Source organism: Mesocricetus auratus, unplaced genomic scaffold, assembly GCF_017639785.1.
Source record: "Mesocricetus auratus isolate SY011 unplaced genomic scaffold, BCM_Maur_2.0 Super-Scaffold_100018, whole genome shotgun sequence".
NCBI classification, from domain to species: domain Eukaryota; kingdom Metazoa; phylum Chordata; class Mammalia; order Rodentia; family Cricetidae; genus Mesocricetus; species Mesocricetus auratus.
In genome coordinates, this window is record NW_024429199.1 from 1,666,782 (window position 1) to 1,686,954 (window position 20,173).

At 39.1% G+C, this 20,173-nt stretch overlaps 1 protein-coding gene across 7 annotated transcripts in view; it reads left to right on the top strand.

Moving 5' to 3' along the window:
- Afg1l (AFG1 like ATPase) overlaps nt 1-20,173 on the top strand; it is a 154,905-nt gene that overhangs the window by 64,465 nt on the left and 70,267 nt on the right. For all 7 annotated transcript variants that reach the window (XR_005881848.1, XR_005881847.1, XR_005881850.1 and 4 more), the window contains one exon: nt 10,365-10,423. Coding sequence is in view for 3 of the 7 variants with exons in the window: in XM_040758263.1 (XP_040614197.1) it covers nt 10,365-10,423 (59 nt within the window). In the remaining 4 variants the exon portion in view is untranslated. The remainder of the gene's footprint in view (nt 1-10,364; nt 10,424-20,173) is intronic.

The following is a 20,173-nucleotide window of genomic DNA, read 5'->3' on the forward strand; positions in this document are numbered from 1 at the left end:
GATAATGGTTCTCCAGTGGGGACTGTGTGGCTGGGAGGAAATTTCAAAATGTCTGACTGTTCTACCCAAGAGGGTGCCTTGGCAGGCAGCAGCGTTGAAGCTGGGACTGCTGCCAGGAACATTGTTAGTGCAGAGCTATTCTCCATACGAGAACCACATAGACAAGCATGTCAGGAGTATGCAGACTCAGAAACCTGGTGGAGAGTGATGGCAGTGGGTTTGTAGAGAATGAGAAAATAAACCCACAATTTAAAACTTCACATACATAATTCTCATATTTTATGTTCTAAAATGAAGGTTTTCTGTTTTCATAACATTCCAAGTTTTTCAAGTTTCATGAGTTTCCAGTAGGAAAAAAACAAAAAAGAGGAATTAATTGGATGGTGACCCAACGAGTTAGCAGTTCAGTAGATCAAATTAGTTAAAAATTCAAAATTAACTTAATGATTAAGCTTGAGAACTCTGTTCAAAAAATAGGAAGCCAGTGTGAAAGAAAAGCTGAATGGATAATTATTTAGTGTGGTCACTTTGTGGGGCACTGAAAAGAGAGCAGCCCGAGACCAAACTAGAGTGGTACTCTGGAGGCTCCAATTTCTGGTTTCGACTTTTAAAAGCTTAAAAAATATATTATTATTTTATGTGTATGGGTAATTTGACTGCATGTGTGTCTCTGCAGCACTTGCATATTTGGTGACAGTGGACACCAGTGATTTCCCTGGAACTGGAGTTACAGACAGTTGTGAGCTATCACGTGGGTGTTGGGAACCACGCTCAGGTCCTCTGCAAGAACAGCCAGTGAAGAGCCAGTGCTCTTAACTTCTGAGCTATCTTTCCAGCCTCTCCCACTTTTTAAACATTAAATAAATAAAAATTTTATGTGTGTGTCTGAATAAGCTTGTATGTTCACTCAAGTGCATGCTACAATGTACCTGTGGACTGTGAACAACTAGCAGGGAATTGGTTCTCACATTCCACCATCTGGTTCCCAGGAATTGAACTCACGTCATCAGGTTTGGAGTAAAGTGCCTTTACCTGGTGAACCATCTTATTGGCTCAGATTTCTGTTTTCTTTTCTTTCTTTCTTTCTGTTTTTGTTTTTTGTTTTTCGAGACAGGGTTTCTCTGTATTGTTTTGGAGGCTGTCCTGGAACTTGCTCTGTAGACCACGCTGGTCTTGAACTCACAGAGATCTACCTGCCTCTGCCTCCCGAGTGCTGGGATTAAAGGCCCCCAATGCCTGGCAAATTTCTGTTTTCTATGTACTGTTTATTATAATGAAAATGAATTATCATTAATATGCCCTATCTAGGATAGTTTGTATAATCTAAAGCTATGGCTTTTACAATCTTCCCACCAACTCTTCTGTGGCAGCCCCTTGGTTTTGGGGGAGGAGATGGGCTACAGATTCCAATCATGACTGACGATGGCAGGATATCCTTTCTCTGTACCTTGAGCAACAATTACTGCTTTTTAACATGTAACTAAATTATATACAGAAGAGAAAAAAAAAGTTGGTGGGCGATTAGGAAAACCATGTAAACCACATATCTTATTTGAATTCCAGAACTACGTGAAAACATTATCTGAATTGCAGAGATGCACCAAGCTTACACATGGTCTACATAAACAGGAAACACCCTAGCATTAGGACAATAACAGATACTGCAACATTAAATATGGTGATTGAAGGCAAAAGATGCAACCACTTTTTAAAACAGATGAGTGACCAGAACAAAAAGAAATGTGTTTCAGGAAACTTCGGTTTTTTTTTTTTTTTAAAGATAAAGGAGAAACTCTTTTTTTTTATAAACTTTTTTTTAAAGATTTTATTTATTTATTATGAATACAACATCCTGCCTCTACATATGTCTGCACGCCAGGAGAGGGCACCAGATCTCATTACAGATGGTTGTGAGCCACCATGTGGTTGCTGGGAATTGAACTCAGGACCTCTGGAAGAGCAGTCAGTACTCTTAACCGCTGAGCCATCTCTCTAGCCCGGAAACTTCGGTTTTATTTTCTTTGAAAGTCAGAAGCTGGGCCTGTAATCCTAGGAGGATGCTTAATTTGAGGCCACAATGGGCTACATAGAAAGATTCTGTCTCAAGGGAAAGAAAATTAGGAAAACATAGACTGCATGAAGAAAAAGATTTAAGATTAAAAAAGGGCAACAAATTGAACTGAAAACTTATTTACTGAGAGATCATCTGAAATAAAGAAATCGAATGAAGTAAGAAGATATTAAATCCGTTCATATCAGCCTTAGAGGCACCAAAGTGTAGAAATGAAACTATAGGAAGTGAATGAGTGATGTTTGGGAGATGTTAGAAGTTTGGCAGAATGTATAGGACCAGACCATGGAGAAGAAGAGTGGAAAAGGAGGTCAGTCCCTGGGAGAGCGAGAGTGTGATGGACTCCACTGAAGAAAACTGGGAGGTGAGGAAGTCACTCAAACAGGGATTGGGTTTGTAAAATATGAACCCAAATAATCTTCCCTCCCTGAAGTTTTTTTCTTTTCTTTTTAAATATTTATTTTTATCTTATGTGTATTAGTGGTTGCCCACATGTATATCTATGTGAGGGTGTCAGATCCCCTGGAACTGGAGTCACAGACAGTTGTGAGCCGCCATGTAGGTTCTGGGAATTGAACCCAGGTCCTCTGGAAGAGCAGCCAGTGCTCTTAGTCGCTGAGCCATTTCTCTGGCCCCTCCTCCTTTTTTATTAGATTTACTCATTTTATGTATGTGTGAGTGTTTTGCCAGTATGAGTGTATATGCGCCACATGTGCTTGGTGACTGCAGAAGTCAGAAAGGGGCCCAGGACCCCCTAGGACTGGAGTTTGGATGATTATCAACCACCATGTGGGTCCTGGGAATCGAACCCAGGTCCTCTGTAAGCATAGCAAATGCTCTTAACCACTGAGCCATCTCTCCAGCACCACTTAGTTGTTTGTTTTCCTTATGTGTTTCATCCCTGTAATGAGATGTCTGACACAGGGAGTTGGTGATAAGAATTGGGGTTACTCTTTTCCACAGTATTCAGTTTTCTAACTTCTTGTTATAGTACATTGTATGTTTTTTCACTCATATATTATTTAATTTACACTGACCTATGCTATTTATGCTCCATAAGAAATATGTACTTAGGCTGGTCACTGAACTGTCTCTCATTAAGATTCTGATACTAATTTTCGCAGTTTATTCTCTGTGTACAATGGTAAATGATAAACATTTTTGTGTATCTTTGCAATATGTATATTAGTGGGTTTACTTCAAATTGGCTTCTTTCTGAATAGGATGTCTTCATATATGGAAACCTTATATTCTACTTCATTTATACTTGGTAGTCTACATGTGGTTAGAGCTTTTATATATTCTGTATATTTTTATTAAATATAAGACTTTTGCTTCTATAGTGTTAGAGAAAGATAGCTCACAATACACTTTTAATTTGGTCATGTTACATTAAATTTTAGTTTTATGTAAAAAAGAAGAATTGGGGTTACTCCTGTGAGTTTACCTCATGATGTGCTGAGTTAGCTTTCGGAACTGGCTTCTGTGAGGACTTTGGAAAAGTTCAGTGACCGTAGGTCACAGATGTCCTGGAATGCTGCAAGAACAACAGCACTGATTGGGTACTGGGAGTTTGAATGAGCATGGCCCCATACATTCATCTATCTGAATGCTTAGTCACCAGGAGTAGAAGTGTCTGAGAAGGATTAGGAGTTGGAGGTGTGGCCTCATTGCAGGAGTGGGTCGCTGGGGGTGTCTTTGAGGTTTCAAAGCCCGTGTCAGGCCAGTGTACCCTCTCCCTCCTGCTGCCTGTGGATCAGGATGTAAACTCTCAGCTGCTGCTCTAGCTGCATGCCTGTCTGCTTCCCATCATGATGATCATGGACTAACCCTCTAAACGGTAAGTGAGCCCCCAGCTAAGTGCTTTAATTTATAAGAGTTGCCTTCATTGATGTCAGCCCCATTGGTGGAAGTGTTGGTGAGCCAGCTTCAAAGCTGTGAGCATGGGAGAGCTGTCCCGGTCACTTATCTGTCATGTGGTGGCACCCACCCTGTACCACCCACTCACACCCGAAGCAGGTGGGAGAGCTGGCCCTGAGGTCATAAGAGCAGGAGAGCTGTCCCTGCTCCTCCTCAGCTACAGCACTTGGGAGACACAGTAGAGCTGGCCCTGACGGTGTCAGTGTGGGAGAACCAACCCTGAGGATGTGAGATTTGGAGAACTGCTCCCCCATCACTGCAAGGGGTGGACTAGCCAGGGCAATGCAGGAGAGCTCACCCTGGTGGTGAGGGCAGGGGAGAGCTGACAGGCTGACCAACCCTGCAACTATCCAGACCCAGAACCAGGTCATCTCTGCAGCCTCTAGTAGAGATCATTTCAAAGCAGTCAGGCTGTGGTATTGTTATTGCTGGTTGCTTTTAGTGTAGTTTATAGTAAGAATTGTGACCAAACAGCAGAACAGCCAGGTTTGAAAGTTTTTCAGTTTACCTAGAAAAAAAAACTAGTGTCTATAAAATTGGGGTCCAAGGAAAATATGACTGCTGAAGAGATAAAAGCCATTAAAATAAACCAAGTGCTTTGCTTTGGGAAATAGAAAAGGTACCTCAGGAACTGACCAGACCCTAGCTGTCACAGACTCAAGTATATGAAAGACTGAAGAATTGAGAAAGACTTTCCTTGAAGAAGAGAGCTTTAAAACTGGGTATGGCAATGTGTGCTTGTAATCCCAATATTCAGGAAGCTGATGCAGGATGATCTTAAACTTGAGGCCAGCCTGGGCTACATAGTAAGTTCAAGGCAAGCCTGGGTTTTTATTTTCCTTCGGTCTCTTTGGGTCTGTAATAAGCCACAGGTCACAGTGTGGTTCAAAGAAGCCCATAACTTTTTTAGCATTATCACAATGCTTGGTTCTAATCCTGTCAATTACTGACAAATTGTCTACTAAACCCTGAATGCTAGTTTCTTTATAAACTGAAAACTGGACATAAATGATTTATTTTGGGTTTTTGTGGTTATGTGGAATACTTAGCAAACATGTGGCTTCATGTTCAAATTGTGTTAAGTTTCAGCTTCTGCAGCCTTTGCTTCAGCTCTGATTCAGGGCATATATAGTAAGTGTTAGTGCCGAGTGATGAATTGATCATCACGACGCAATTTCTCTTCTGTCTCTCATTAGAGTCTCACTCTGAATCCCAGCCTGACGATAGATTCTCCTCCCTCCTCCCTTCGCCTCCCAAATGCTAAGATTACAAGCACATGCTGTATAACTACATTTTACAATTAAAAGGGAAAATTAATTTTTCATATTATTTACATATTTAGCAAAACATTGTTTGGACTTTGTGGTGATATATTATTTATGATTTATTAAAGCTTGCCTGAGGATTCAGAATGCAAAACTATCCACAAGCCATAGAGCCAGGCAGTGGTGCCACACACCTTCAATCCCAGGACTCAAGAGACAACAGATGAATCTCTGTTAGTTCAAGGCCACACTGAGCTATACAAAATTGATCCCATATAAAAGAGAAACAGCTCACAAAGGCGATCTCAGCACTTGGGATTCCACACTTTTAATCCCAGGATTTGAAAGGTATAAAAGGAAGACTAAAGGGCTCATGGGAGAGTTAGTCTCTAACCACGTTGAGGAGAGCACAACAGTCTGAGTGAATCTGAGGAGCAGTCTGAGGGTCGCCCCTTTGGTCTGAGCTGAGGCAGAAGTAAGAGCTAGTGACCAGCTGCTTTGCTTCTCTGATCTTCAGCTTGAAGCTTGAACCTCAATATCTGTCTCTGGGTTTCTTACTAATCATGTTACAAGAATTTAGTTTTATTATTAAAGGAAACCAAATACTATGCTGTGGGTGTTGAGGAAAGGTATTCCAGTTTACTATAGTGACCTGACATTGTGCAGAAATTTACAGTCATATTGATTGGTCTAGAAATTTTTCCCACTTGTGCAGATGAAATGCTGTATATTAACTATGTAAGGCTATGTGGGTTGATTACAGAAACTGAGAAAACATTTTCTAAATAACGAAAGAGAAAAACTAAATTGCTGTTGCTGCTTAAATGGTCTAAAGATGCCCTTTAAAAATATATGATAAAATAATAATATCTTAAAAGGACAAATCATATTGACCCCAGAGAGCCACATAAATATTTTATGTCAGGACATATTTTCTTATTTTATAGGAAAATTCTATTGAATTACCTTTCTTACATGCTTTTGTTACTCTACCCCAGTCTGTACATGTGCAGTCATTGTTGACTCTCTTGGTTTTGGACCTTGAATTTTAAGGAAAAGATCTGCTATCCACATGCATCTCCACAGCACTGATGTGATGTGCTTGTCATTCCTTAAAAAATCCTCTTTGCATGCATTTTGTCTGTAAGTATTATTACAGTTCTTCACTCTGTAAAGTTTAGAGTCCTTATACCATTCTCTACAAAATGAGTGTCCTGTAGGCCCAGGCCTTTATCTTATACAACCAAATGTTCATTTAGTTCTGTTCAGAAATCATTAAAAAAAACAAACAAACACACACACACACACCCACAAGCAAGAACTGGTGAATTTTTAACTGGTGTTTAGTAAATACTAGCAACTGTTGATATAAATATAATATATTATATTATATAATATAAAGTCTTTACATCTAAGAAAGTTAAAACCAAGTGTGAAAAACTTTGTAGCTAAATAACACTTCCAGAGATAGATCTATTGTATTGAAATTAGCATAATATTTGAATTGCAGAGAAACTTCAATTTAATGACTACAGCCCCCTTTCCATTACATGTTCCATGAAAGTCTGAAGATTTTTAAGCCAACGGATTTCTGCTTGGGATTCTGTTTAGAAAATGTTCCTTAGAGCCTAATGTTTGAATCACATGTCTTTGTAAAGTCTGAGTTTTAAAAATGTAACCCTTTGAACGTTAAATCTTTAACTTTGCTGACAAATGGAAATCTACTTGACAGCAATTGAGCTGCTTTCCTTGACCTCAGCATTTCAAAGGCTCCCGCTTGTCAGCCTCCTGTAGTGTTAGAAAGACAGTTGTGACGCACACCTTTGGCAGAGGCAGGCAGATCTCCGAGGCCAAGCTGGTCTGCGTGGCGAGTTCCACAACAGCCATCTAGGGCTGCATAGTTAAACCCTGTCTCAAACAAACCGACAAACAAGCAAACAACAACAAAGAAAAAAAACCTAATATAACACCTTAGTTTTGTCATGCTCATACATATCCACTACTGTTGATACGTTTTTATTAAGGTATTTCTAGTACATAGTAGAAATGACACATCTTAAAAACTGTCAATACATGGGGGTCATTTAAATATAATACTCATACGTTAAAATTTAAATTAATTGTTTAAACAATCAGCACCACCATTTAGCAAATATTTGCGTTTCTTCCCAAACTTTCCTGTTTCCCTTTGTCATCACTCGCTGTGGGTCCTGCACTCTTTCGTCATCACTCACTGTCGGTCCCACACTCTTTTGTCATCACTGGCTGTGGGTCCCGCCCTCTTTCGTCGTCACTCGCTGTGGGTCCCACCCTCTTTCGTCATCACTGGCTGTAGGTCCCGCCCTCTTTCGTCATCACTGGCTGTGGGTCCCGCCTTCTCTCCTCAGAGAACCACTTGATTTTGTTGCTGCGGATGGGCTTGTCTTTTCTCTAGTTTTCTATCAAGGGAACTAGCCAGCATATATTGTTTTGGGTCTGGTTTCTTTTGAGATCTGCCTATTGTTCACTTAGTTCATCTTTTTTTGTTGCAGAATAGTATTTCATTATGCAGATATGCATGGTTTGTTTTTGTTACTGAACGCTGCACATCTGTTTTGCTTCCAGGTTGGAAATATTACAAATAAAGGTTTTTTTTGTTTGCTTTGCTTCTTGCTGTTATGAATAAATCTGCTAGAACATGGACTAAGTTTAATTTTTTTTCCAAGACAGGTTTTCTCTGTGGCTTTGGAGGCTGTCCTGGAACTCTCTCAGTACACCGGGCTGGCCTCGAACTCACAGAAAGCCGGCTGCCTCTGTCTCCCGAGTGCTGGGATTAAAGGCGGAGTTTAAAAATTCTTTTTCTTACTTGCTATCAATCATGTCTGTAACTTTTGTGAGTGGGGTGTGGGGGCTGATCCTGGGCCTCATGCATGCTAGGAAAACACTTTACCACCAGACAGCCCCATGCCCTATTACGTTTTAATGCACCTTCTCCAGGAGCTTTTTGCAATTCGCAAAAACTGGAATTGTTTAATTTTAAACCCATTTCCCAAATTTTACCTGTTTTACTCAATGAAGGTAAGGATTATAGTAAAGATCTCACATTGAACTTTGACATCCTCAGAGCCTGGCCAGCATTATTTTACCTTTTGTGATGTCCCTATTTCAAAATTGAGAGATGTACGTGAACTGAAGCCTCTCCTTGATTGCCAGATATGTGTGCCATTTGAGTACTGCAGTTACGTATGTGTGCCATCTGAGTACTGCAGTTACGTATGTGTGCCATCTGAGTACTGCAGTTACGTATGTGTGCCATCTGAGTACTGTGATTACATATGTGTGCCATCTGAGTACTGTGATTACATATGTGTGCCATCTGAGTACTGTGATTACATATGTGTGCCATCTGAGTACTGCAGTTACATATGTGTGCCATCTGAGTACTGCAGTTACGTATGTGTGCCATCTGAGTACTGTGATTACATATGTGTGCCATCTGAGTACTGCAGTTACATATGTGTGTCATCTGAGTACTGCAGTTACATATGTGTGCCATCTGAGTACTGCAGTTACATATGTGTGCTGTTCTGTTTGCAAAAGTCTTCCTTTAAAAGTATAAAATCCTTAAATCTATTGCTATTTTCTTTTGTTGACTTTTGAAAATAAGTATATTTATGATTCTGTATTCATCCATTGTTACACATACATAAGGTAAAATAAGTTAAGTAAGACAAATACTGCCTCTGACATAATCACCGTATGTCTTAGCTCATTAAGAAGAGTATTTGGGGCACTCGGGAGGCAGAGGCAGGCGGATCTCTGTGAGTTCGAGGCCAGCCTGGTCTACAGAGCGAGTTCCAGGACAGCCTCCAAAGCCACAAAGAAACCCTGTCTCGAAAAACCAAAAAAAAAAAAAAAAAAAAAAAGAAGAGTATTTGGGCTCAGCAGTGATGGCGCGCGCCTTTAATCCCAGCCTGCAGAGGCAGGCGGATCTCGGTGAGTTCGAGGTCAGCCTGGTACAGAGTGAGTTCTAGGACAGCCAAAACTGTTACACAGAGACACCCTGTCTCAAAAAACAAATAAACAAACAACCACACAAAGAAGAGTATTTGGATTTTTAGATAATACATTACACTGGCTTTTCCTTACCTTTTAATCAGATATATGACCTTAGTACAAATTCAGGAGCAATTTTGTCTATTAATGTGTTTTCTAAAAGGGTTAACTTTAAATGACTTTTAATTAATTACTGAAAATTTACAGGATAAGAAAAGAAGATTCCTTTCCTGATGCAGTCTTCTATGTTCAAGGGCTAAATACTTTTAGATGTTCTGCCTCCTCTTCCTCCTCCTCCTTCTCTTCCTCCTCCTCCTTCTCTTCCTCCTCCTCCTCCTCCTCACTTCTCTGGGTATCATTGGCTATGCTGGAACTCTCTCTGTAGACCAGGCTGACCTCAAACTCAGAGAGATCCACTGCTGCTTCCTCCCGCGTGTTGGGGTAAAGGCTGCAGTGCCGTGCCCAGCTCTGCATCACCATGTCTTTATGGTCTCCGCTGCTGCTTCCTCCCGCGTGCCCAGCTCTGCATCACCATGTCTTTATGGTCTCCGCTGCTGCTTCCTCCCGCGTGCCCAGCTCTGCATCACCATGTCTTTATGGTCTCCGCTGCTGCTTCCTCCCGTGTGCCCAGCTCTGCATCACCATGTCTTTATGGTCTCCACTGCCTCTTGCTCCCACTTAGAGCCATTGGCTGAGCTGCTTCAGATTTCCTTTCTGTGACTGCTAATGTTTCTTCTGTTAAAGATGGAGTGAGTTGCCGGGCACTGGTGGCGCACGCCTTTAATCCCAGCACTCGGGAGGCAGAGGCAGGCAGATCTCTGTGAGTTCAAGGCCGGGCTGGTCCAACAGTCTCCAAAACAATACAGAGAAACCCTGTCTCATAAAACAAAAAACAAACAAACAAACAAACAAAAAAGATGGAGTGAGTCTTGATACTGTCTGAATAGAAATCATTTTGGCCAATTTTTTCTTGTGCTTTCTTAGTCAGTAGAAAGATTCATGTGTGCCAAACTAAAAGATAATATCATTGTGATTAAAGCTAAGTAAAAAGCTCATGCATTTGTTTGTTTCAGATCTCTATAAAAATGGACTCCAGAGGGCTAACTTTGTACCATTTATAGCTGTCCTGAAGGTAAGGGGAAATCATTTGTTTATCCATTGACTGAGACATGCAAATGGTCACTGAGTTGGTTGGTCTTCATCAAGCAGAATTCATCTTCATACTTAGACAGTGATAGTCAGACACAAGAGCAGAAAGATAGCTTTAAAAAACAGTATTCCCCCATGTGTACATGGGGAAAATTACAAATATAGTCCAAATTATTTCCTAGCTGAAATGTTTGATAGTTTACCTTTTATAAATCTTAATTTAAGGTTTGTTCATAAATATTATAGCAGAATGGTTAAACTTATACACTTGTTTCTGAAAAAAATGTTTGGTGTTCTTTGTTTCCTTCAGGCTAATGACCATTATTAACATGTTTTCCTAGCTATTAAAGTTGCTATTCTAGAACACCATTATTACAAAAATATTCTAATATATTTAAATGTGATTGCCATCAAGTTATCATGAAATTATGTCAAGTTGAGGCACATAAATAGTTTAAATATTTGTGTGTATCATTGCTGCATAGAGTTTAAAATAGTCTTCATTACAATATCATTAAGAATAAAATAGCCTCCTTTTTTACTGTTAATTTTAAGTAATTCCTACATGATTATTCACTAATTCTATAGCCTACCCATGTTTCTTGAAAACCTACTGTGTGCAAAGTACCACACTAGTTAGAGTAAGTAATAGAATTATGAAATAGCGATTTTTTTTTCTTTTTGGTTTTTCGAGACAGAGTTTCTTTGTGTATCAATCCTGACTGTCCTGGAACTTATTTTGTAGGCCAGGCTGGCCTTGAACTCACTGAGATTTGCCTGCCTCTGTCTCCCAAGTGTTGGGATTATAGTCGTGCACCACCACTGCTTGGCTGAAATGGGGGATTTTTATCTTCAAGTCTTTATGATCTAGTTGAGAATGTAAAATGTACACAAACAGTAAAGCAGAAAGCATATAGTCTCCAAATGAAGCACAATTATGTGCCAAATGTAATTTATCTAATTTTAGGTATTTAAATGTTCTCAGTCCATAGCAACATATCTGGAAAAGAATAAAGTTTTATTTAACAAAAACTAAACTTCAGAATTTCTTCCTATGAAGGCAGGAGTAGAAAACAGCTTCAAATACTCTTAAACACTCAGTCAGACAATCTCTTTGACGTAAATTTTGCTGGATTATTGTTGGTGCCGGCACTAAGAAGAATTCAAACATCTGTTTTCCTGACCAATTTGTGGTTCCTGAGGATTTTAATTTCTCTGAGATATTTATAGATTGGGGAAAGTGCTTTTAGAAGACCCAAACTGTCAGTAATGTCTCCCTTTGATATCCATGCTTCACACTTGGGGAGAGGTAGATTTCCTTTATACTCCAAATACGCTCTACAAAGACCCCGAATTACAAACAAGAAACAAACAAACAAACAAAAAATAGATGCCCAAAATAGTATCTTCATATGAAAGCTATAGAAAGAAGGCTCACAGAATTTTGTCTATATACCTTTTTTTGGCCAGTAATTTATCATAATTCAATACACAACGCCATCAGTAGACAACTAGACTGACTGAATTGAATTTCATTTCCATTCCCTTTTCTGCTGTTACTTTTTCTGAAGAGAGAACATCAGAAATGAATAATCCATAGTTTCAAATTGAGCATGAACCGACATTCTCAAGAGTCAAAGTAAAGTAAATCTTGCATTAGAAAATGTCTCAAATGTCCAGTTCAGTCAAAAGATGCCTTATTTGTAGCAGAACACAGTTCAATGTCAAGACACTCAAGCTGGATTTGCTGGAGCTCCTGTCTTTGTGCTGGTTAGTGTTTAGTCAACCTGACACTGACTAGAATCACTGGGCTGAGGGAAGTTCAAGTGAAACATGGCCTCCATCAGACTGGCTAGGTGACATGCCTGTGGGGCATTGTCTTAACTGCTAATTGATATAAGAGGGTCTAGCCCACTGTGGGCAGCACCATCCCTAGGCCTGGAAAGCAATCCAGTAAGCAGCATTACTCGGTCTGTGCTTCAGTTCTCCCCTGCAGGCCCCTGCCTTGAATTCCTGTCTTGGCTTCTCTTCACAAAAGCCAAATAAACCCTTTCCTCCCTTGAGATGCTTTTGAACACTGTTTTATCAAAGCAACAGAAAGCAAAGTAGGGCAGTGTGTTTGTATGAAGATTCTTTTGTGAGTAAAGGTGGCTTCATCCTTAATTGAATGATATCTTACCTACTTACAGATGATAGTAGTGGATTCTCATTTTGGCCCAGCCAAGAGAAATGTACAGCAGAAATCCACTTTAAAGCACATAGGGGGGCCGACAGTGTGGCTAACTGGATAAAGGCTCTGCTGGCAGGAGAGAACCAGCTCCCAGGAATTGTTCTCTGACCTCCACACACATACATGGCATGCGTGCACACATGCACACACTCGTGCGTGCACACACGCACACACAGACACACACTCACACACTAAAGTTTGTTTAGTCATATGGGAAGGAAGATTCTGGAATGGGAAGGAAGGAAAGACTTGATTAGTTACTCGGAATACATGATGTATGCACTGGCTCAGAGAACAAGACAAAAATAAAGTTTTTACTGTTTTACTAACATGGTGAAGGAGATGAATTGATTCTAAGATCAGAGGAAAAGTGAGCTGGTAGAAACAAAGGGAAAATTGTTGAGGTAAAAACTTTTATAGAGACAACACCAGATAAGGAAAGCAGGTAGCGTGTTGCCATTCACTCGATTGTGTGTGTGTGCCCATGTTTGTGAGTGTGTGTGAAAAGTTTTTGTTGTTTGTTCATGATGGACTGCAACTCATCCTCCTGCCTCAGATTCCTGTGTGTGTAGAAAAAAGGCCCAAAGATAAAAAAGAAAACAGGTTTTATTTAAAAAGTCCAGATTTGGTGTTCACTGTGTATTTGCCTAACTCCATCAAGAATAATATATTTTTCTGTTGTATTATTTAACTCCAGGATCAAGTAAAACTTGCTGGGTGTTGGTGGTGCACGTCTTTAATCCCAGCACTTGAGAGGTGGAGGCAGTTGGATCTCTGTGAGTTCCAGGCCAGCCTGGTCTACAGAGTGAGTGCCAGGATAGGCTCAAAAGCTACACAGAGAAACCCTGTCTTGAAAAACCAAAAAGCCAAAAAAACTAAAATAAACAAACAAAAACAAAAAAAGGATCAAGTAAAACTATCATCAATAAGAAAAGAAATTAGTGGGGAAAATCCTCAAGTTGATCAGAGATTTTCACGTTTCAAATAGATGCATAATAATGTAGAATATGGTTGTTCTTATAGTGTTTTAATAAATCATAATAAAGTAAAATACGATAGTTCTTACAGTGTTACATTAAAAGGTGTCAGGGCTGGAGAGATGACTTGGTTAGGAGCTCTGCCTGCTCTTCAGGGACCCAGGCTTGATTCCCAGCATCACATGGCTTCTCACACCCATCTGGGACTGCAGTTCCAGAGAATACAGTGTCTTCTGAGGACACAGATGATACAGACACACATCCAGGCAAAATGTGGCTCCTATTCTTCTTAATAGTAAAATCTCAGAGACAGACATTGGGGTTAATGCTGAAGATCAGAGAAGCAAAGCGGACAGCCGCTAGAGAGTTCTCACCTCTACCAATGCTCAGACCGACAGGGCGATCTCCTCAGACTGCATCTCCAGACTGCACTGAGTTCCTGTCTCCTCCTGCCTATATTCCTCTCTAGTACTGGGACTAAAGTCATGGGATCCCAAGTGCTGAGATCACCTTTGTGTGAGCTCTGTTTCTCTTTTAGACAGATTCAATCTCTTGTAGCCTAGAGTGGTTGGGATTAAAGGTGCTTGCCACCACTGCCTGGGCTCTTTGGCTAACTCATGTGGCTAGCTTTACAGTCTGCTCTTCAGGTCAACTTTATTTGTTAGATCATAAAATATCACCACAGCAAAACTTCCATACTCATAAAATTAAATAATCAAAAAATATATGGTATCTTGTCAGCTGGGTCATTGCACACACCTAGAGCTCCCAGACATGCCAGATGTGCAGGCATCCTCCTGTAATGCTGACACTCAGGAGCTGAGGAAGTGGGACTGCGTATTCCAAGGCTAGCCTGGGCTACATAGTAAGACTCTGCTCCAAATGGGCCAGTGGAAAAATAAATAAATCCCTACTACCTTTAAGAGCCACTTAAAAACTCCACAGATACATACTTTTAACATATGATAATGTAGGAATTGCAGCCTTCATGAAATTTCTTGAGCAAATTACTTTTAAGATTTCATACCACCAGTCAAAATGAATAACTTTTAAATAGAGATATTACAGTAAAATAATTGATGGTGGTTGAATTGAGTCTGATTAAACATTTCAGGAATAACATTTTTATCATGTCATGTGAGCACTTGTGTAATTGAATTAAGTACGGGGTGCTGACGTACATGGCGAAGAGGCCTTGGCCTGAATGAGGAGCTGGAGCAGAGAAAGTGGCACATACAGGAACTCCCCAAAGAGCACACGATACTTCACTGAGACCTAAAGTCAGAAGTTACCAGGAAAAGCAGAAGGGCATCATAGAGGGAGGACGTTTTGAAAGGTTGAAACCATGACGACTGTAAATTTAAAATGTGATTAATAATTAGTTAATTAATATTTTATGAACTAGTTATTACTATTCTTCTGTTTACTCTAGGCTTTGAGGATTTGTCCAAGACTAAGATTCCCTCTCCTTGCCTCCAAATAAAAGCAAGACTTATTTGGTGTTGCATGCAAACAAGAAGGACCATGTATCGCTTAGTGCTTGCTTGCTTGCTTGCTTGCTTGCTTGCTTGATTTATTTATTTATTTATTTATTTATTTATTTATTTATTTATTTTTGAGACACTCCTGGCTGTCCTGGAACTCACTTTGTAGACCAGGCTGGCCTCAGACTCGATGAAATCCACTCCCAAGTTCTGGGATTAAAGATACGGTGTGTTATTTATCTGTTGTGGTATTTATAAAAACCAGGTAATTCTAAAGTATGTGTAACAATAAAATTGTTAAAGCAGTTGCCAGTATCTGCACAGACTTGTACTTTACAATCAAATGTGTCTGCCCTGGCCTCTACACTGCAATATTTCACAGAACTTAGTGTTTGTATCCAGGTCGGCATACAGAAGCAGTAACTGAACCTGGCCTGTTACCTGTTTTTATGAATAAAGCTTTATTGAAAAGCTTCTTGCTCATTTCTTTGTATGTTGCTTGTAGATCTTTTCACTACAGCAACAGAGTTGAGTCCTGAAGCAGAGACTAATAGTCTAAAATATTTACATTCTGTCTTTTTCCAGACAGTGTATGGACCCTCATTGATAATATGTGTAAACATCTACTTAAAATAATATGTGCAAACAGCATATTTTTCCTAGAAAATGTTACTTGTTCATGTGACAGAAACCCTGTGCTAGGGTAGAATCAGTAGCAGCTGTCAGAGAAAGTGTTCCTTCAAAAGCTGGATAAGTGATTGATAGATAGTAAGGACGGAGCTTGGTGGGCTAAAAGCCAAGAGGGTGGCCAGTATCAATTGCAGATAATTCAGTAACTTGAGGTGATTGGCTTTGTTATTTTCATACATACATACAAACATACACACATATGTACATACATACGAACATACAGCTATACAAATATATATACATAGTACTTATATTTATTTGCATTCTTGGGCATTTAATCCAGGCACTTGCACATGTTGGTCAAATATTCGACTTCTAAGCCATATCTATAGCCTAGTTTTAACATTTATTGTTTTGTTATTTATTTATTTGGAGACAGTCAACCTGTATGCCAGACTGGCTCAAATATCACTGTATAACTCAGGCTGGCCAAAACTTGAAACAATCCTCTTGCTTCAGGTTTTTAAGTGCTAGGATTAGAGATGTGAGCCATTGTGCCCAGTAATTTTATACAGATTAAAATAATAACATGTCTTAAATGTATAGTGATTGAATACTATTCATTCCATACAATCTGTCCTATCATCAGCATTTAAAACTGTGATTTTAAAGGTATAGAGAACTAACTAATATTTGACGGAAGAATTGTTTTTATTGTTGTTGGTAATTTCAAATTGCACTAATATTAGTCTTGGGGGTTGGATTGGCTAACAATCATTTCTAGTCTCATCTGATCAGGTTCTGAAAACAATTTAGGCAAAAAACTGTGTTCACGCCATCACTTACCACTCACAGACTGTTTTGTTTGATTCACTCCTGTGTGATCTTTTTTTTTTTTTTTTAGAAATGTCATCATCAATTTAACTCTAGAACAGCCCTAAAACAACATCCCCATGGGAAATGTCCCATGCAGTAGTCTTTGCCATGTTTTTGACGTAGATATGGTACCACCAGTAAGTCAGCATTCTGACTGTCTTTTACCATGACAACGAGCTGTCTCTTTTTGAAACTCTTTATTTCCTCTTAAATTTAGAGTATAGATGATTGACTATTGGGATGCTAACTATAAGCTGGTGGACAACACCCAGCAGAGCATCCTACAGTATAATTTTCTCTTTCGTTATACCATTTAGAAAATGCAATTAGAGAACAGTAAGGTCCTAGCGTTAACTCTTTGGAGTTTTCCATTTCTAGGAAAACGTTGCTCATTTGGAAGCATTATATTATGATTTGATTTAGAGTTGATTTTAAATACATAATGCTTAGATACTTAATAATCAAAGGGAGTAATAGTTTTGTTGCTACTAAGCTTGTACTATTTAATATTCAGGAATGATTACATATCTTTTACTTGGTAATATTTCTGGACTGCTTTGTTTTCTTGATCAAAAGCATTTAAGGAAGATGCGTATTAGACTTTATGATTTTGTTTTCTGAGGGTCTTTTCTTGAGGACTCTTATTCTGTTAATGAATACTTTGAGAATGTGTTCTGTGCTGTGCACTGCAGTTGCAAACTTTAGAAAGGTTTTTTATGCCCTGAGGCAAAACATCTTTTGTCCAGTATTGGCACTGGGATTTTAGAGTTGCTAAATGAATGGATCTTGTCACTTTGTCGTTCTATGGTGTTTAGAGCTGCTGAGAGCAACTTGAGTGTGCTCCTGGTGACTTTTGGCACAGGAGTTCTCAGTGTGTTAGCCTAGGTGTTAGTGTCCACCTAACTGACCTCCACTGAACTGTCTCCTGAGTCTGTCTTCCTGGGGTCACCCTTTGTTGGCGGGATGATGTCTTTACTTAGGAGTTTTAATACTTAAACTGAAAGAAACAGAGGAGAACAGATGTAGCGGACTGGACTCCAGGATTCAAGAGAATTCTGGCTTCCCACAAACTATTAGAGCACATTTGAACCCTATCAGGTGTCTGATGTCTTACAAGACAAAAGTCATCATTGGATGTGTAATGCATTTCTGAGATTAGCAACTCTTAGGTCTAAGGAAATTAAGGAAATTGTCATCTATGAACTTATTTTGTATGTGCTTGAGAAAAATAGTCTTGAAATCACTGAAAAAATTGATAGCAACAGCAATTAAACTTCATTGGTAATATGTTTTTGTTTTGTGTTTTTGAAATGTATAAATAGGATTAAAAATTATAAATATTTGTGATATAACTTTACATCTTTAACCCCAAATGAACACTTAGTCTTAGAAAGCCTGTGGGAAAGTAATTTGGGGTATATGCTTTTAAAAAATATTTTTCCTGTCTTGTAAAATGAAAATGAAGATTTTCTATAAAATATATTAGTTATATGATTGTTTTTAACTGAAATACAAGCAGCTGTGTCTTATATGTAAAATATATAGTTTAGGACTTGAATTCTTTTCCTTGAATAAATAGTTATTTTCGGTTTAATTACAAAAAATCAGTTCTGTGGTGACAAAAATGGTTTAAAGGAAGTGTGTCTTAAATATGAATTAGTGGCTTCTTTGAATCATGAGATAAATTAGTTTAATTACACATGGCAATTTTCTTGGCTAGTGATGTAATGTGAAATAGAACTCTCACTTTCCCCTCCCTTAAAACTCAAGCCAATTAAAAGAACTTTTAAGCTCTTTGTCACAGGCCACCATGGAGGTCTGCAGAGAAGGACTTTAATCCAATAAACATTTCATTTAGATCATGAAAAGAAAACATGGGAGACACTCCTTTAAAAGAGGGTGTTACTATGAGTCTACCCACGAGGAGATGCGAGGAATTTGCCAAATTAACCAAGAGGTCCTCATATTTAACGCACAAACGTGTCAAAACTAACAGGATCATTATTTAATTTGCTTGAACTCTACATTGAGGAAACTCTGAAAAGCCACAACTGTTTTCTTCAAAGCCTCCACTGTGGAGCTGGATGGACAGGGCAGAGGGAGGTTGTGAGAAATGCCGATAGCACTTAGCCTTGGCCGGAGCTGGTCAGAAAAGGGAATAGATAATTAGGCATAATTAGCGTGTATGAATCGTTGTCTCTCTGCCCTTAGCTTGAATAAATTTTGAAGAAAAAAACCCTCATGGTGCAAAGCCTTTGATGTGGGAAGAGTCATTGTGGCCTGGCAGCATAAAGGCAGGGTTTTATACTTTTGACATAATGGCTGTGGTGCGGAAAGATCTGAATGGGCCCTGCAAACCCCCCTGACTGCTTTTTACCAAGGACTTTTGGATTCTCTTGAAACAAAAATGCATCACAAGTTTTCAGTTGTCCCTAATGAGGTAGTGGACCTCATCAGAGCTCAGAGGGAGCCATCTTTAGTTTGTTTAAATCTTAACCACTGGGTTTTGTTTTTTGAGTTTTTTTTTCTGGGAAATCCATTTTTTGTTGTTTTCTTTTTTTTAAATAACTACATCTCCCCTCTCCTTAGCTTGCACCTCTAGTATGAAAAAAAAAAAAAAAAGGAATACTGCACAGGAAAGCCAAACAGAAAAATTAAACAAAATTAAACAAAGGAGAACACATTTTTGTGTTTTCAGGCCCTCCTGATTTGATGATTTCTTTCTGCCTTAAAGTCAGTAACTTTCTAGTAAGATTGTTTATAAGAAAGACAATAAGACGCCATACAGTTAATAACTTTAGGTCCCTTTCTGCAAAGAAATTATCCTAAAATTGAAATGGGACAAAGTAAATGGATAATGGGCTACTAGTTACAGTATTTAAGCTTTTAAATGAGATCAGCTTGGCTAAAACATTACTCAGTATATTTACTGTAAGCTTTATTTTATTTTTGAGTGAAATACAGGTTTGGGGACTTGGCTCTGGGTCCACTATAGTCTGTGAAGTGTTACTTCACTCCCAGGAAGAAGAGCCTATTCCTGGGAAAGCATTGTGTTTACTTGGAGATTTTTGAGTGATCAGGGATATCCGAGCCACCTAAAATCTAATGTTAATTTATTTTGGTAGTTGATTTATGTTCATTTTGATGGCCCAAAATATTTTCAAGTCAGTCCTTAGCAAAAATAAATGGATCACTTGAAAACTCAAAAGTAACCTATATGTTGCATAAGGGCAGGGGAAGCTGAGGTGACTTAGAATGCCCAGGCTCAGAGGCAATCGTCCCTCAGTCTCCTAGTTCTGATACATTTCCAACAGCCCCCATCAGCTATTCAGCATCCCTTAAAAAAACCTACCCGTCAGATATGTGAGTGCCCAGCTTGCATTCCAGTTAATATTCTTCTTTCAACATATCTTAGTTGTAATTTAGTCATCAGCGATCCGTTCCTCCGTGTGTAATCTACGAATCAATTTTTGTAAGTGTCACTTTGCTTAAGGATAGCTTTCTTATGACGTTGTGATTCCAGATAGACTTCTTTC